This window comes from Chiloscyllium punctatum, chromosome 20, assembly GCF_047496795.1.
Source record: "Chiloscyllium punctatum isolate Juve2018m chromosome 20, sChiPun1.3, whole genome shotgun sequence".
Lineage (NCBI taxonomy): Eukaryota > Metazoa > Chordata > Chondrichthyes > Orectolobiformes > Hemiscylliidae > Chiloscyllium > Chiloscyllium punctatum.
In genome coordinates this window covers 16,458,905-16,475,456 of record NC_092758.1, presented here as the reverse complement: position 1 = coordinate 16,475,456, position 16,552 = coordinate 16,458,905, and the positions used below count along the sequence as shown (strand labels likewise).

The 16,552-nt window shown below is 42.6% G+C and overlaps 1 protein-coding gene across 1 annotated transcript; it reads left to right on the top strand.

The window, feature by feature from the left end:
• Positions 1-1,590: 1,590 nt before the first annotated feature.
• LOC140491931 (15-hydroxyprostaglandin dehydrogenase [NAD(+)]-like) lies at positions 1,591-15,208 on the top strand. The gene is made up of 7 exons (XM_072590407.1): positions 1,591-1,724; positions 6,536-6,659; positions 8,154-8,260; positions 11,433-11,529; positions 12,600-12,676; positions 14,425-14,573; positions 14,983-15,208. Exons 1-7 carry the CDS (start codon positions 1,632-1,634, stop codon positions 15,122-15,124), a joined length of 789 nt encoding a protein of 262 aa, XP_072446508.1. The 5' UTR covers positions 1,591-1,631; the 3' UTR covers positions 15,125-15,208.
• The last annotated feature ends 1,344 nt before the right edge of the window (positions 15,209-16,552 follow it).

Here is a 16,552-nt window from a genome sequence, read left to right as displayed (position 1 = left end):
ACTTACACATACAGTTTCATGACCCAAGGACCTGCTGAAAGCTTAACAAAACCCTTGGCTCTATCGGAGCCTGACTCCACCCAATCATGCTGTTTCTATTGGTACAACCTTGATAAAAACCCAAGGCGTCACACACTGTCTACTTAATGGGCTTTGGACACATCTCTTTCAATGTCGGTTCTCAAAAAAAAGGACAGAATTCACCTTTACAAGCCATCCTGTCATCACAGAGGCTGAATCTCCAGATGCAGCCACAACAGCTGCAGCTCATCTGCAAACTGCACTTCAACTGAAGCTTCAATTGTGCAAAGAGAACTGACAATGAATGTCAGGTTGCTTGATTTCAAAATGCAATGATCTTTCAGCAGTTCTTGGTTTTAAAACAATTTCTTGTTTTCAAATGTAAATTGTACAACAGAGTACATATTTTACATACATCTATGAAGTCGCCCTCAGCCTCCCACACACTTGAAAAAAATGAATTTTGTCCAACCCTACCTTTGAACAAATACAATACAATCCAGTCATTATCCTGGTAAGCTTCTTTTTCACCCACTCCACACTGTCCAGATCTTTTCTATTGTGTGGCCACCAGAACTTGTCTAGATTAAGTTCCATCTGCCATTTCTCTACTCAACTTTACAACTGATCTATATCCTGCTCTGTCCTTTGACAGCTTTCTACAACTCCATTAACTTTCATGTAATCAGTAAAATTACAAAGCTGACAAACCACAGTTTCAATTAAATCATTCATATAAATTACAAATAACAGCTTTCCTTGCACCACTCCCAGCAGAAAACCCCTTGTCGCATACCACAGCCATCAACAACACCTTGACAGGCTTCCTCATGGGAGATAGGCTGGCATGGCTAGATCTAATGGAATACAGGTAGAACCATCTATTTTGATACAGAAATCACTCAAAGGTAAAATACAGAGATTGTTGATGGAGGGATGCCTTTCAGAGTGGAGGCCTGTCCCCAGTGGTGTGCCTGAAGGATCGGTTTTGTTTCCACTCCTATTCTCATTTATATAAAGGATTTGGATGTAATCGTAGGAGTGAGCACCCAGAGCATAGTGGGTATTTTTTGCAAACACATTTGAGCATAAAGCAGTCACCACAGTAAGGGTGAGGTCCCCTCGAAGAAATGGGCCATGGTAATTGACAATCTGTTCACCCCAAACAAGCCCTCCTAGATCCCCACCATCCTTTTCACAAATCCACATTTCGTAGTTCTTCAAAGTGAAGGGGATGGGTCCTGTTATGACAGCTCCCTGCCTGTGTGCTGGGTAGGGGGTACAGGCAGAGTGAACTCAGATATGACAGTCCTTTCCCCAGTCAAACGCTGCTTGGTTTAAAGGCTGAGGACCTATTCCAATCCATAATGTGGATGCTAGCCATGAACTAGAAATGTGAGGGTGCGAGAAAGTGAGAGGGTGACAGATTATCAGAGTGGTGCAAAACCATGAAGGAATGGAGAGGAAACTGATTAGACATTGGAGTTTGTCCTCTTTCTTTGGGTAGGTAAATATCAGCAGATCACGCAAATATTTACTCATAACAAGTTAACTGCAAACTCTTCATAAAGTCCAGGGGCAAATCGCTAAAGTCCACCGTCAGTGCTACGATGGAGCTCCAGGGGAAAGTTGCGCTGGTGACTGGCGCTGCCCAAGGCATCGGGAAAGCAATTGCTGAAATCCTCCTGAAGAACGGCGCTAAGGTAACAATTCTGCTTGAATCATTCCTGTCAATTTCCTCGTGCAAAGAAAGACAATAATTGCCCAGGCAGTGTGTTCAGAAATGCAGCAGTTTGTGTTAACCTGACGATTAATCTGGAGCGAGTGGTGCACATAAGCTAGTTTGAATAATAATATTTTAAATTGGAACTGAAGTGCAGTGAAAACGATATTCCAGCAATTTACATGAATTACCTGCGAGTAAGTATGCAATGGCAGAAAGTGTAACCCCTGCCCATCTCCATCCCCCTTCCTCACTATCTCATGCTCCTGGCACAAGTTCCAGGTGAAGCAGCACTTTACCTGCACTTCACTCCATTTAGTCTACAGTATTCACTGCTCACAATACAGTCTCCGCTCCACTGGAGAAACAAAGCGCAGACTGGGTAACTGCTTTGCAGAACACCTACATCCTCTCAGCAACAATGACCGGTGTAAAGTTATAGACTCACACAGCTCAGAAACTGACCCTTCACTCCATTCCCTCCCGACCATACAGACGTTCCAATTTGACCTCCTCCCACTTGCGAGATTTTCACCACATCATTCTAAACAATTCCTCTTTGTGAACCTGTCCAAAAGTCTTCAAAATGAGTTAATTGCACTTCCTTTTATCGCCTTCTCTGGCAGCTCGTTCCATACAAACATCACCCTCTTTATGAAAAAGTCGGTCCTTAGGTGATTGTTAAATCTTCCCCCTCTCACCTTAGACCTTTCTCCTCTAGTTTTGGACTACACCACCCGAAGGAAATAATCTTGCATATTCACTCTACCCATACCCCTCATGATTTTAAAAGCCTCTAAAAAGGTCGCCCCTCAGCCTCCTGTGCTCTCGGGAGAAAAGCACGAGCCCATTCAGCCTCTCCGTCCAACTCAAACTTTCCAGATCTGGCAACACACTTGTCAATCTTTTCTGCTTCCTTTCAAGTTTAACAGCTTCTTTCATTGAGCAGGGAGACAAGAACTGAACACAGCATTCCAAACGTGGCCTCACCAATGTCCACTGCAATGTGCCGTCCCATGAGACAACGCTTTCACTTTAATAAGGTTTTCTTGTCCTGTGTTTTTTCTGAAAAGAGTTTGTAAAGTTTAAGGTACTGGTGAGAGCCCAAATGAACACCTTAGGAGGTCTTTAGGTGTCTTTGAAAAGTTACAACAATGGAAGCAGCTTGAATGGGAATGGCCAGTTCTCATACAACAGGCTTTCTAGTTAATTTGAGCTGTAATAGTCAGAAGCTGTTTGTTGTCCCAAAAAATGTTGGAAGCTTCAGTGAATGATTAGTGTGGCTGGCCCTAAGCCATGTCCGTCAGATGTATTCTGATCTCATGCTTTTCTCAGCTTGTTATGCTGTAAGAGGACAGAGCTCTGCAAGATGGAGCCTGAAAACTTTGTAAGTACAGGCCACATGCAGATACAATGCTGACATCATATGCACATCCTTTAAAGGTATGATCCTTTATGATACATCGTCTGCAAAGAAAACCAATCACAAACAGATAATTGTATGGAAGCAAATGAAGTCAATTCAGTGAGCATACATTCATTTAACATAACTGTTAACAAAATTAATTATTCAACTTTGATATGATGTCTTGGAGCTTTGACAACTTGTTGCAAACTGGTGATTATATGGTCCCATGGAGAGGTATGTTCTTGTCTTGCTTCCTTTTTATTGCTAACTTGGTTAATTTGTTGTTCACTGTTGTCACTCAGCATCATCACACAATCAGTGTGGTTTTCTTCCACTCTATATAAAATTGCTTTGCTTTAAGAAGAATAAATAACTGCAATGTCAAGAGAAATAAATCTCGCTCATAGGTTTAATCAAATGTCACACAACACCAGGTTATAGTCCAAAATGATTATTCGAAATCACACACTTTCAGAGCAGTGCTCCTTCGTCAGGTGAACTAACCTGGTATTGTGTGACTTCTGACTTTATCCACATCGGTTCAACACCAGCACCAACACATCATTCATTTCATGTTATCAACCAATCATACAGAATACATGACTGAATATCTAGCATCCATTTTTCCCTTTTGAACTGTTGAGAGTCGTTATTACACCCCTCTAACATCGGTGCAACTTGAGCCCAGGTTTCTCAGTTCATGGCTGTAAATACAATCACTGCATCACGACAGGGTCCTTATTGAACATGTTGGAGATGTTCTGGACTAAACATCTCAGCTGCTTCATAATGACCAATGACCTCCCCTCTATCATACGTTCAGAAATGGACATGTTCTCCGAAGGTGAGCTGGCTCAGGACTGATGAACTCTATTTGACAAATGGCTTTCTATTTTTCTTATTCGAGAAACAGTAAAAAATGGTGCGGGATCATGGTATCAGGAGAAAACTTTTTCACTTAATTTTACTCTTTCTTACCATAAAGTAACGTGAGGTTACATCAATTCATTCATGATTGCACAATGTTCAGCATCAATCGAGACTCCTCAAATACTAACGCAGTCCATGTTCAAAGGCAAACAAAGCTGGATGAGATCCAGGCTTGGATTAACAAAGGGCCAGTAACGTTGGTGCCACAAAAATGCTAGATTATGACCATTATGGGGAGGCAATGGCCTCGTGGTGTAATCGCTGGACTGCTCATCCAGAGATCCATATAATATTCTGGGGACCCAGGTTCAAAACACGCCACAGCAGTTGGTAGAGTTTGAATTCAACATATATCTGAAACTAAGAATCTAATGATGATCATGAATCCATTCTCGATTGTCGGAAAAGCCCATCTGAGTCAATAATGTCCTTTAGGGAAGGCAACTACCATCCTTACCTGGCCTGTCCTACATTTGACTTGAGATCCACAGAACTCTGATTGATGCTTATCTACCCTTTGGACAATTAGGGATGGGCAATAAATCCTGGCTTGGGCAGTGATAATCTCTTCACATGAATGCAGGCCATCACTGATAACATACAATCTAACTACCATCCCTTGATTTCTGTGGTGTCACTATCATTGAATCCCCCACTATCTTTAGGATTAACATTGGCCAGAAACTCAACTGGACCTGAGGCATAAAGACAATGCCAACAAGAGCAGATCAGAAGGTAAGAATACAGTGATGAGTAACTCACCCCTTGAATCCCCAAAGCATGACCATTAAGTACAAGGCACAAGTCAGGAGTGTGATAGAATGCTCCCAACTGGCCTGGATGGGAGTAGCTCCAGCAACACTCAAGAAGCTTGACACCATCCAGGACAAAACAGCCCACTTGATTGGCGTTACAACCACAAGCATTGAATCCTTCCACAACTGACGCTCAGAAGCAGCAGTGTGTGCAAAAAATAAAATGCCCTGCAGCAGTTCACCAAGCATCCTTGAACAGTACCTTCCAAATCTTTGATGACTTCTATCTCAAAGGATAAGGGCAGCAGATATATGAGAACACTAAACGTGAAAGCTTCCCACCGAGCCACTCACATGCTGACTTGGAAAGATATCACTGTTCCGCCTTTGGATCAAAACCCTGCAGCTCCCTCCCTAATGGCATTGTGGGTTAAACCACAGACGGTGCACACTAGTGGTTCAAGAAAGCTGCTCATCACCACCTCCTCAAGGGCAAATAGGACCAGGCTATGGTGGCCGAGCCAGCAACACCCACATCTCCACAAAAAGCTTGGATTTCATGCCGCAAAATTTGGTTGTGTCACATTACATGTATAGATAATTACACTGGAAATATCTGACAGTAAAGTCTTACAACTCCCGAAGAACAATACAACTGAACACCACTCATTCACATTGACCACCCAACCAAGCTTCCCCTTCACATCCAACAACTAGCCTGTCACCGACTCCTAACATGACCTGATTAGCCCCCCAGTAGTCAACTAATCCTCTGGCACAACTCCTGACCTATTTACCTTGCTGCCATCCTACTTCTTAATCTGTATATTACACACACCCTTCCCCAAATACCACTTATACATTACACACTTGCTTACTTATGACAGAATCATAGATTCTCACTGAACAGAAGAGGCCCTTAGACTCATCAGGACTCCTCTGATAAAAACTACATTAAACCTACAGTTACCCCACTCGCCAGCACTTGGCCCACAGCCTTGAATATTTTCCCATTTCAAGACCTCATTCAAGTACTTATTAAAAGTTGCGAGATTCCGCGTATCAACCAACCTCCAGCGCATGCAGCCTGGATCTCCACCATGCTCTCGGTCAAAGCAAAAACCTTCCTCAAATCTCCTCTCAATCTTCTGCATTTCATTTTAACAGAATGCCCCTTATTACTGACCCTTCACCTTAGAGGAACAGATACTTGATATCCATCCAGTCCATGCCTCTCAGAAGCTATTACACCTCCATCAGGTCACCTCCTAACTTTAAAACACCACCAGCTCACGAGGTGCCATTTGAACCCGTATCCCTTGAGAATTACACTGCTCCCCTGGGTTAATAACACAATGATGTTACATCTACACACCTTCTTCTTCCACTGTTGCTTTTGAAGAAGCTTTTGGTCAACTGACCTCTTTACTCATTCTAATCCAGAAGCTCATGCCACAGTAAGGGAAAATCTCTGCACTATGTCCTCTGAGGAATGCTGCAACAAATCAGTGCTGAAGGATCGTCCATCAGGGGTGCATTCAGAAAATATCAGAAGAGTTTGAGTGTGTAGTTTCCAATTGTCTGGTCAGAGTTGGAAAGAGTGTCTGAAATGAGCCGTTGACTGACCCAAGCTCTCCTCAGACACATTGACCAACCCACATGTTTACTTGCGGACTCAACCATGTTTTCGTCCTTTAGGTGAGTCTGTTGGATATCAGTGTACCCAGAGGGGAAGCTACCAAAGCTGCCTTTGGACAGACCTATGGAGCTGAGAATATTTTGTTCCTTCCATGTGATGTAACATCTGAGAATCAGCTGAAAGGTATCAATTCAAACACTAATTTTATCAACATGCCACTGACTTGTTCAATCTGACTGACTGGTTTCTTAACAGACACTTGGCTGCAACCAGTGGGTGTAATAATCAGCTGGAGTGAGTGTGAATGGGAGTTACATTGTTGGCATTAGTAAGCTTATACACTGCAATATGATTAAATATAATCAGTACAGCATTGAGGATAACCTTCCATGTGCCGAAAAGGAGCACAAGAATGCATTTACAACTAAAAACTGTGCCCTCAGAACAGGGAGCAAATATCTATATAGAAATGGGATGCTTCACTGGGAGCACAGATTCCAGAATTCAATACTCAGTCTGTGCTCAGACACCAATTGATACTGCTCAGCTTTTTCATTTTCCTCGGTTTGAGGGTCTCAGTGCTCCTGGTCGAGGATCTCAGTCCAAGGGATCCTTCTTTAGACCCTTGTCGTCTAAGAACATGCTTCATGTGTAGGTCTTGGTTCAGATGGTCCTGGTTTAGTGTCCTGGTAGTGAGTACATGTTCTACTTTAGTGTCTCATTTCTCCTGATAATGGTTCTCAGAGTCTATCCAGTTCTGGTCAAAGATTAAAAGCCTGTTGCCTCTTGCTAGGAAACAAAGATGCTCCTCAATGGTTTGATGTTGCACACAATTACCATATTCCAGGTGTATGCATGGAGGAGAGGAGGTGATTTTTGTAAATCTACAGGTTTTATTTCAGGATTTTGATGATTGCTGACTGTGGGCAACAGGAAGCATGCTGGGAGCATTCTTCCCATTCCATGCACTGCCAATCTCCAAACATTTTGATTCAGCATCAAGAGGGTTCAGTGAAAAAGTTCTGTCTCGTCTTTGGTCAACCACATTTCCCGAGGCAAAGATGGAAAAATTCACCAATTGTTTGCATGAATAGATCATCCTCGATAATGAAACATCTGACAAATGGGATGAAAAGCCTCATTATAGGGAGAGATCATATTGGAAGGGATTATTTTCCCTGCAGCAGAGAAGTTTGGGGGGTGATCTGAATTAGGTATACAAACCTTTGGTGGCAACGACAGGGAGGCCATGAAATCTTCCTCCCCATCACAGATGTATCTCAGACCAAACGTCGAAAGCATAAAGTGAGGAGTAAGTGTTTTCCAGAAGACCTGAGGAATGAAATTTCCTCTCAGAGGCTGGTGGAAATATGGAATGCACTGGTTGAGAGGATGATGGAGTCAGGTGCTCTTGAAATATATAAGAAGCATCTGAATGAGTACTTGAAATGCTAGAGCAAAGCAAGTTATGGACCAAGTGCAGGCCAATGGGATTAACATAGTTTGGCGTTTGTTGGTCAGCACAGATATGGTGCACTGAAGGGCTTGTTTCTCTGCTGCAGCTATCTGTGACTCAGTGACTGAATGAGTCATTCTGAGGAATGTGCTTAGTGTTGGTATGCTTGGTCACAGACATTGCAAACTTTGATAATCAACTCCATTTACTGTCTTTTGCAGATTGTTTCACCAAAACTCTTGAAAAATTTCAGAAATTGGATATAGTATGCAACAATGCAGGGATCTTTGATGAGCAACACTGGGAGAACTGCCTCAGTATAAACCTGGTTTGTGTTAATTGTACATTGTTTATTAATTGTGATTTATGTGAGCACATTAATTAACACTTCTTGAAACTGGGATGTGGTTGAGCTTGGAGACGATGTTTTTAAGGCCTCATTCCATAAATCAATGTAGTAGTCAGCAATGGATGGTTCCAATGACATCCTTGATTCAATAGAATGCAATAGTCTGCACTCCTCTGGCAGGTTGCTGAGGCTGAGGATAATTAGGTTACATCTTCAGTCCCTCACTACCAGAAGTATCTCTATCTGACAACGATGGTGTCACAACACAATCTCTTGCCAATGATGGAGACACTCTTGTGAAACCCCAAGATTCTAGCTACCACTAACCAATGATGTACATGGAAGTCCTTACCCAGAATGTTCGGAATCTTTCTTTATCTCAGATCAAGTTATCTTTATCATGGATGTGCAGTCATCTGAGAGTGTTGAGAGAATGGGATGAGCGAGAGAAATATGTAAAAAAGGACGGAAACCGATAACCAGCAATAATTTCCCTTGATTTTGTTGAGCTCACATCATGACAATTTTTTAATTTACTCATGAGATGTAGGTGAAGGCGCCTATGGATATTTGAGAAGGTGGTGGAGGGCTCCTTATTACATTGTGCAGTTGATGATCTTTAGGTCCATCCACAATGCCATTAGAGCAGGAATTCCAGGATTGAGACCCAGCGACACTCAAGAAACAGTGATATATTTCCAAGTCACGACAGCAGTGGCTTGGAATAGATGTTGCAGATTGTGCTATTTCCATTGATTTGGAAGATTTTAACTGTTCTTATAGAACAGCAGAAGACATTTTTTCAGCTGATGGCATATATCTGCTTGTAGTTTTATGTTCTTGTGACATTTCCCACAACGTGAAGAAATTCTGAAGTGTAGGCTTGGGTTCTGTGAAGTCATCTGTTGTGCCAGTGGAACAGGGAATTACCCATGAAGGTGTCGGAGGGCTGTGGTCTGTTAACGGATAGTTATGATTCAGTTATTACAACTTCCTGGCACATTCCTGAACAATCTACTTTTGATCATTACAATCTCCTTCGTATGCTGCTGCATCAAAACTGTACCTAAAAAAAATAGTGGACAATTCATTCCCTTTCAGTTTAGTATGGTGGAAAATTCAGTATCCATATACAGCAAGGCTTGAACAACATCCAGACTTGGTCTGATATGTGGCAAGTAACATTCACAACATCCAAATGCAAGGCAGGTAGAAGATTGCAGGTTAGGAAAGTGATGCTGAGTTCGAGGGTTGGGGCTGAGACAAGGTGGGGGGAGGGGAAATGAGGAAACTGGTGAAATCTGAGTTCATTCCTTGTCGTTGAAGGGTTTGTAGGGAGAAGATGAGGCGCTCTTCCTCCAGCAGTCGTGTTGCTATGGTCTGGTGATGGAGGAGTCCAGGACACCAGGACAGAACCCCACTGGTCCTCACCTACCACCCCACCAACCTCCATATACACCGTATCATCCTTCGTCATTTCCGCCACCTCCAAACGGATCCCACCACCAGGTATATTTCCCTCCCCTCTGCTATCAGCGTTCTGAAAAGACCACTCCTTCCGTGACTCCCTCATCAGGCCCACACCCCCCACCAACCCAACCCCCACTCCCGGCACCGCCCCCTGCAACCGCAAGAAAAGCAAAACTTGCGCCCACACCTCCCCCCGTCACATCCCTCCAAGGCCCCAAGGGATCCTTCCATATCCACCACAAATTCACCTGCACCTCCACACACATCATTTACTGCATCCGCTGCACCCAATGTGGCCTCCTCTAATTTGGAGAGACAGGCCGCCTACTTGTGGAACGTTTCAGAGAGCACCTCTGGGACATCCGGACCAACCAACACAACCACCCCGTGGCTCAACTCCCCCTCCCACTCCACCAAGGACATGCAGGTCCTTGGACTCCTCCATCGTCAGACCATAGCAACACGACAGCTGGAGGAAGAGCGCCTCATCTTCCACCTAGGAACCCTTCAACCACAAGGAATGAACTCAGATTTCTCCAGTTTCCTCATTTTGCCTCCTCCCACCTTGTCTCAGTCACAACCCTCAAACTCAGCACCACCTTCCTAACCTGCAATCTTCTTCCTGACCTCTCCACCCCCAACCCCACTCTGGCCTATCACCCTCACCTTAACCTCCTTCCACCTATCACATTTCCAACGCCCCTTCCCCTAAGTCCCTCCTCCCTACCTTTTACTCTGCCTGCTTGGCACACTTTCCTCATTCCTGTAGAAGGGTTCATGCCCAAAATGTCTATTCTCCTGCTCCTTGGATGCTGCCTGACCTGCTGCACTTTTCCAGCAACACATTTTCAGCTCTGACCTCCAGCATCTGCAGTCCTCACTTTCTCCTGGGTGAAGACTACTCCATCCAGGAATGAATTCAAAACCAATTCATTGGCAAGTGCGATGAATAGCTGAAGCTTGAGACCAATTGCTGCAAAACACCATCACCAATCACATCGTGCACACCAGACTGTGTGAACCTTATTCCTGCTCTCTGTCAGCTGTCTGCTAATCAATTTCCTGTTGATGTCAGTGGACTACGAACACAGCCAATTTAATATAATCAACTCGGAGAAAATGAGGACTGCAGATACTGCAGATAAGAGTCAAAAAGTGTGGTGCTGGAAAACCCAGTACACTTTGCTCATTATATTTCTTCATAAACAGATTTGCTCAAAATTAACCACATTGATGTGATCTGGACTGTAAATCCATTCCATTAACCAAGTCATTGATTGATCTATTTCATTTTATGAACTGTTGATCCACCCACTGACCAATCTTCACATCACAGTAACCAATTTGCTCATTCCACCGAATATCCTCCTCATTCATGGATCAATCATTTTTTCCAGTAACCAGGTCACCAACCCCGAGTTTGTCCATCCTGTTTAATAGACTTCCCATTCCACAAATAATCCTGCATTTTTCCACAGTATTTTACTGTTTATCATTCTACTAGCACCTGAATTTTTCTATGTTCTGCTGATGCTTGAATGTACTCTTGCTGGGTGAATTTGAATGTAGCTTGCGATCCATATGCATCTCTCTGCATTTTCCAACTGTCTGTACATGTCAGTATTTTCACATTAACTGAATGGCCTGCTCCCTGATGATTCCTATGTTGCTTGTATTGTAGGTCAGTGTAATTAAAGGAACCTATCTGGGAATACAGCACATGAGTAAAGAGACTGGAGGGAACGGAGGAGTGATTGTTAATATCGCCTCCATTGCAGGTAAGTCAGCAAAGTAACAATACTTTACCAATGAACATTCTAAGTGTTGCCTGAGGATTTTGGAAAGCATCCACATTGGACAAAATGCAATTAAGGGCAAAGCTGATTTTTCACAAAATGTAGAGCAAAGGAAAAGACATTTAACCTCCTCAGAAGCTGCCGGTCATCTGATTCAACTCACAACATCATTCAACTTCTGTAACTCCCCTTCAAGTGTCATTCACGTCAAGCCATTCTCTCACAATCTCAAGATGATTACATTCAACTCACTTTAGGTTTTTCCTTTGTTCCTCATTGGATTTGGTGGCAACAGTTTAATCGTCCATAGAATCACATCGAACAGGAGAGGCTCTTTGCCCGATCGGGTCTGTACTATCGAAAATATACTGAATCTACACTAGCCTCACTTTCCAGGACAAGTCTGATCAGAGGCCCACCACAGTTATTGCACGTCTCTGGGAGACAGCAGGATATACATAGACAAAGATATAACAGAGACACTTACAGCTCTAAAAAATGCAATTAATTTATAAAAGACATAAACAAATAACGCACGCTGCATGGGTGAAATTCCTCTCACGGTCTTCACCACACCTCCTGACCACAGGTATCTCTTGTAGAAGTATTTTTTAAAGTCTTGCTAAATATGAAGGATTAATGGGCTGCTTCATAAAGAGATCTGTGTCAAGTATATGCCTTACTTTGAATTTTCTTTGTACATGACCACACCTGAATGTTTTGTCCTTATTGGAAAGTAACAGTCGTCAATGATTTGCAATCTTAATTCTTAGCCTGATCTCTCGCCATGCCTACTGCCTCTTCCTATGATGTCTAGCATTTTTTGTTTTCAGAAAAGCTATTTATGACTGACAGTTTCTTACTAAGCTTTCCTTTACATTTTAAATTCAATAAATACTGGCAAATGTAATCAGGACTCTTTCTTCGTGAAAGGAATAAATGTTGACATGAATTAGGTGACCTGTTTCCATGCCAAAGCGTTTCCAAATATTCACATGTTTCTGTTTGATAGAGTGTTTGAAGCTAATTCTCTGCTATTTCATGGTGAACAGGTCTGATTCCTTTCTTCCGTGGAGCAGTTTACGCAGCCTCAAAGTATGGAGTAGTAGGATTCACTTCATCATTGTCTGTGAGTGCTATTCTATAATGCAAAGAGTAAACGTTTTCTCTATAAATAACGCACTAATACCTTGGCAGAATCTCAGAACAAGCAGCAGCTGTAGAGCGAGTGACAGGCCACATGGTCCCTCAAGCTTGCCCTGCTCCTCAGTAGGAAGAGAGCTCAGTTAGCACCTTGACTTAATTTTCTCACCCTACCTCTTGATTACCCTCGTGCCCCAAACTCTGTCAATGTTGACCTTGAATGTCATCAGCTTTAGGCCTTCCTCTCCATTAATGGAATGGTGGGTATTGTCAATACTCCATGTGGGTGTGGAGGAGGATGGATCCCTAGATAGAGGTGACTGTCGATGAGATGCAGCTTGTGGGGTGGGGGTTGGTTGGAAGTTGGAAGTAAAGTGTGCATAGTGGTTTTCAAAACTACAGCCCCAACTCCCTGATACAGGGTCCTCTAGTCAAACACAATGTGGATATGAGCGATGCTTCCACCAATGATTTCCTCATTCCTGTCATCTAACCTCCTTGCAATCAAGGTCAACATGCTGTTTGCCTTCCTGGTTGTTTGCTGGAGGAGAGCTTGGTGCTGGGAAAGCACAGCAGGCCAGGCATCATCCGAGGAGCAGGAGAATCAATGTTTTGGGCATAAGCCCATCACGAGAGCTTATGTTTGCTGGACCCACATGCAAACATTGTTTTCCTTTTATGTGTACACACCAATCTCTCTAAACATCAACCTTTACAAATTTCTTACCTTTTAAAATATTCTGCTTGACTACAAAATTGAAGAAAGAGAACAAGTGCATACTTATAAAATGACAATTCATCCATCACTTTGTTACACAATTTTATTTAAACTGCTTAAGCTTTATTACAACCGCTTTTTGACCTCCTCACAGCTGCCATTTTTGACTAGCTTTGAAAGGCTAGCAAATGTAGATATAATACTCTGTCACTTTGCCAAATTCATTAACATAGAGTGCAAATAGCTGAGGCCCCAGCCCTGATCATTGTGGCAGTCCAAATGACACAGTCTGTCAACTCAAAAATGAAGGTTTTCCCTCCTAAATGTTTATGCATGTTAATATATTTCCCATAATCCCATGAACTCTTATGATACCTTGACAGTGAAATCCAAGTATATTGCTTGGTTCTCATTCATCGACACTGGCAGTTAGATCAAGAGTGTAGTGCTGGAAAAGCACAGCAGATCAGGTGAATGGGATGATGAAGGGCTTAAGCCCGAAACTTCAATTCTTCTGCTCCTCGGATGCTGCCTGACCGGCTGTGCTTTCCTGTATTACACTCTTCACTCGGATCGCCAACATCTCCATTCCACACTTTCTCCACTGGCAGTTAGATCATTATACATAGGGCAGGTGACACACCACAAATTGATTATTGGTAAAAGGCTGTGGGGCTATGTGCAAGTCGACTTGCTCCAAGCGTTTAATATCACCCAACTAAAGATGAACCCAGGGTATGGGTTTGAGAGACAAGTCTAATCAGATTGAATGTGTTGATGACCCTAATTGTTACATGTGTTTGAATTGTGCTGCCTCTCAGGTGAGCCTCACACAAAGCACAAACACTTTCCAGGAACTTGGACTGGATTCCTGATTTCCCCCAGTCTGCTGCAGTCAGGATGGGCCCTCATCACAAAACTCCACATAAACTAACATCTGAGAGCTTCCTGTCAGGAAGTTGTAAAGTTCTATAAAACTCAAAGAGTGTGAGACATTACAAGGTTTCTGCTTTCAGCTGACCTGCCTTGAGAAGCATGGGGTTCGATTACAAGCGCTGTGTCCTGTTTTCGTCGACACTAAGCTTCTGACAGATCTGAAAGCAGTGAAGACTCCTGACCACAAGGAGAAACTTGAGCTGATGATAGCCAACCTTGGAGTTCTGAAGTGAGTTTGAACATAATCAGGAAGCGGGGTGGGAATTCATAGGGTGAAAATGTGTTCAGCATGTCTACATGGAGCATTTGTAGAGGAATATCTGACAGAAATGATTGGTGTGGTATCCGCAAAATATCACAGATTGATTTCTGAATCTTCAGCATTAACCTGAGAATTTGCATGTTTGATTTGATGAGTCTGCAGAATGATGAGATATGCAAACCAACTGGGAATGTCGACTGGAAATCAATGATGTTGGCTGTTTCTCCTTCATCAACCCTGCGAGTTAGATCCTCCAGGATTGGGTAGATGTCCTAGTCATGTGCTGCCTTAACACACTGGAAGGGATTGTGTTCCGATGGCAGGATATTTTAAACAAACAGGATGTTTGCTCATGATCACCATCTGACTTTTACAGGCCTACACACATTGCAGAGGGATTCTTGCAGCTTGTCAGGGATCAGACCAGGAATGGGGCATCGCTGAAGGTGTTGGAAAATGGCAAGCTTGAGTATGAAGCCATACCGACGATTCTTCCAGAAAGTCCAAAATCAATTTAGGGACCTCAATGAATTCAAGCAACAGGTCACTGGGAACAATGGAAACTTTAAACCTGTTCAAATATAAAATGATTAACATTTTAATTGTTGGTGATGCTTTTGGTGTTTTCATATTAAATTGTGGTTATAAATCAGAACTGAGCAAGGTCATAAGAAGCATGCTGATGATACTATTGTGGCATCATAGCATGTGACCTGAGGGTATAAAGATCTCAATTCCATCTTAACACAGATCACTTGAGGCAAGGCACTCGACAACAGAGGATTGCACAACCCTGCCCCAGCTATTTATCTGTCTGAGGAAAGTAACAATTGTTCACAATAATGAGCTGCATAAATATCAGTTAGATTCTTTAACATAGATAAGCATGACCAATATCTTATGTCACAGGAGAGACACAGGTTTCAGAATAGTCTCAGCTTTCAACTGCTGAAGTGAAGATAAACCAGCTTTATTGTTTTTTTTCTTTTTAATTTCTTCCCACCCCATACTACTGCCTGGAGTGTGTAAAGCTGTGAGACACAGTGAAAGACAACTGGTGTACACATCTTTATTCATTTCCCACCACCAGGAAGAAAAGAAACACCAGAGTGCCCAGTAACAAGCAATGCCCTTTTCATCAAAAGGCAATACTGTGTGATCAAAAAAGTGACGGAGAGTGCAGGGATTGAATCAAAACAGAGTTGGAGGGGGAAATAAAACACTCAACTGCCTGTGGTGCCTTCCTCTCCCTGAACAACCCGAGGGTGTTGGGAGACACCACGTGTTCCTTCTCCAGAGACTCCCAGGCTTAAACATATAAACCAGTTTTATGCGTGTAAAGTGGCTTTTACGGCAGAGAACAGAGAGATCTCCTGACTTGGTGAATGTCTGATGGCTTCTCTCTCTGTTGTTCACAACCACAAGCTGCTCACATAGCTGAGAATAATTCCCATAATTGTTAGCAGCAGAAGACCTATGTTATCATTAAATGGTTACTAGTCCACAGACCAATCAGTTACATATTAGAGGTATTATGGATTGGACCAAACCCCCTTCAAATATAACATGGAGGTAGCCTAGACCCTAATGTCTCTCTTATTGAAAGACAAGTGTAAGTTGCTGTGTTCCACATGAAATTAAATTGGTCACACTACTTGGTTTTAAGCCAAATACACTTTATTCTTACCCTGTAGTGAAAATACACACAAGACAAAGAAGAATTGTAATAAATTAACTCTATTGGAAAATGAAATAGAATAACAGATTATTTAACAAACAAACAACAATTAATCCAAATATAGTGCCAACCAATATACATGCCTTTGGCACAGGCAAATTCAGCAAAATAGTTTATCTCATACATAGTTCTCTCAGCTCAGTTCTGAAGTCCAGCTTTTTGCTGTGACAGAGAGAAAAAAAGAAATAACTTACACATACAGTTTCAT

Bases quoted from the DNA above. Each gene is read 5' to 3' on its own strand.
- LOC140491931 (XM_072590407.1), top strand. From the start codon at position 1,632: ATGGAGCTCCAGGGGAAAGTTGCGCTGGTGACTGGCGCTGCCCAAGGC. The intron at 6,660-8,153 runs GTATCAATTCAA...TGTCTTTTGCAG, and splicing joins ATCTGAGAATCAGCTGAAAG to ATTGTTTCACCAAAACTCTT. The intron at 14,574-14,982 runs GTGAGTTTGAAC...TGACTTTTACAG, and splicing joins GCCAACCTTGGAGTTCTGAA to GCCTACACACATTGCAGAGG.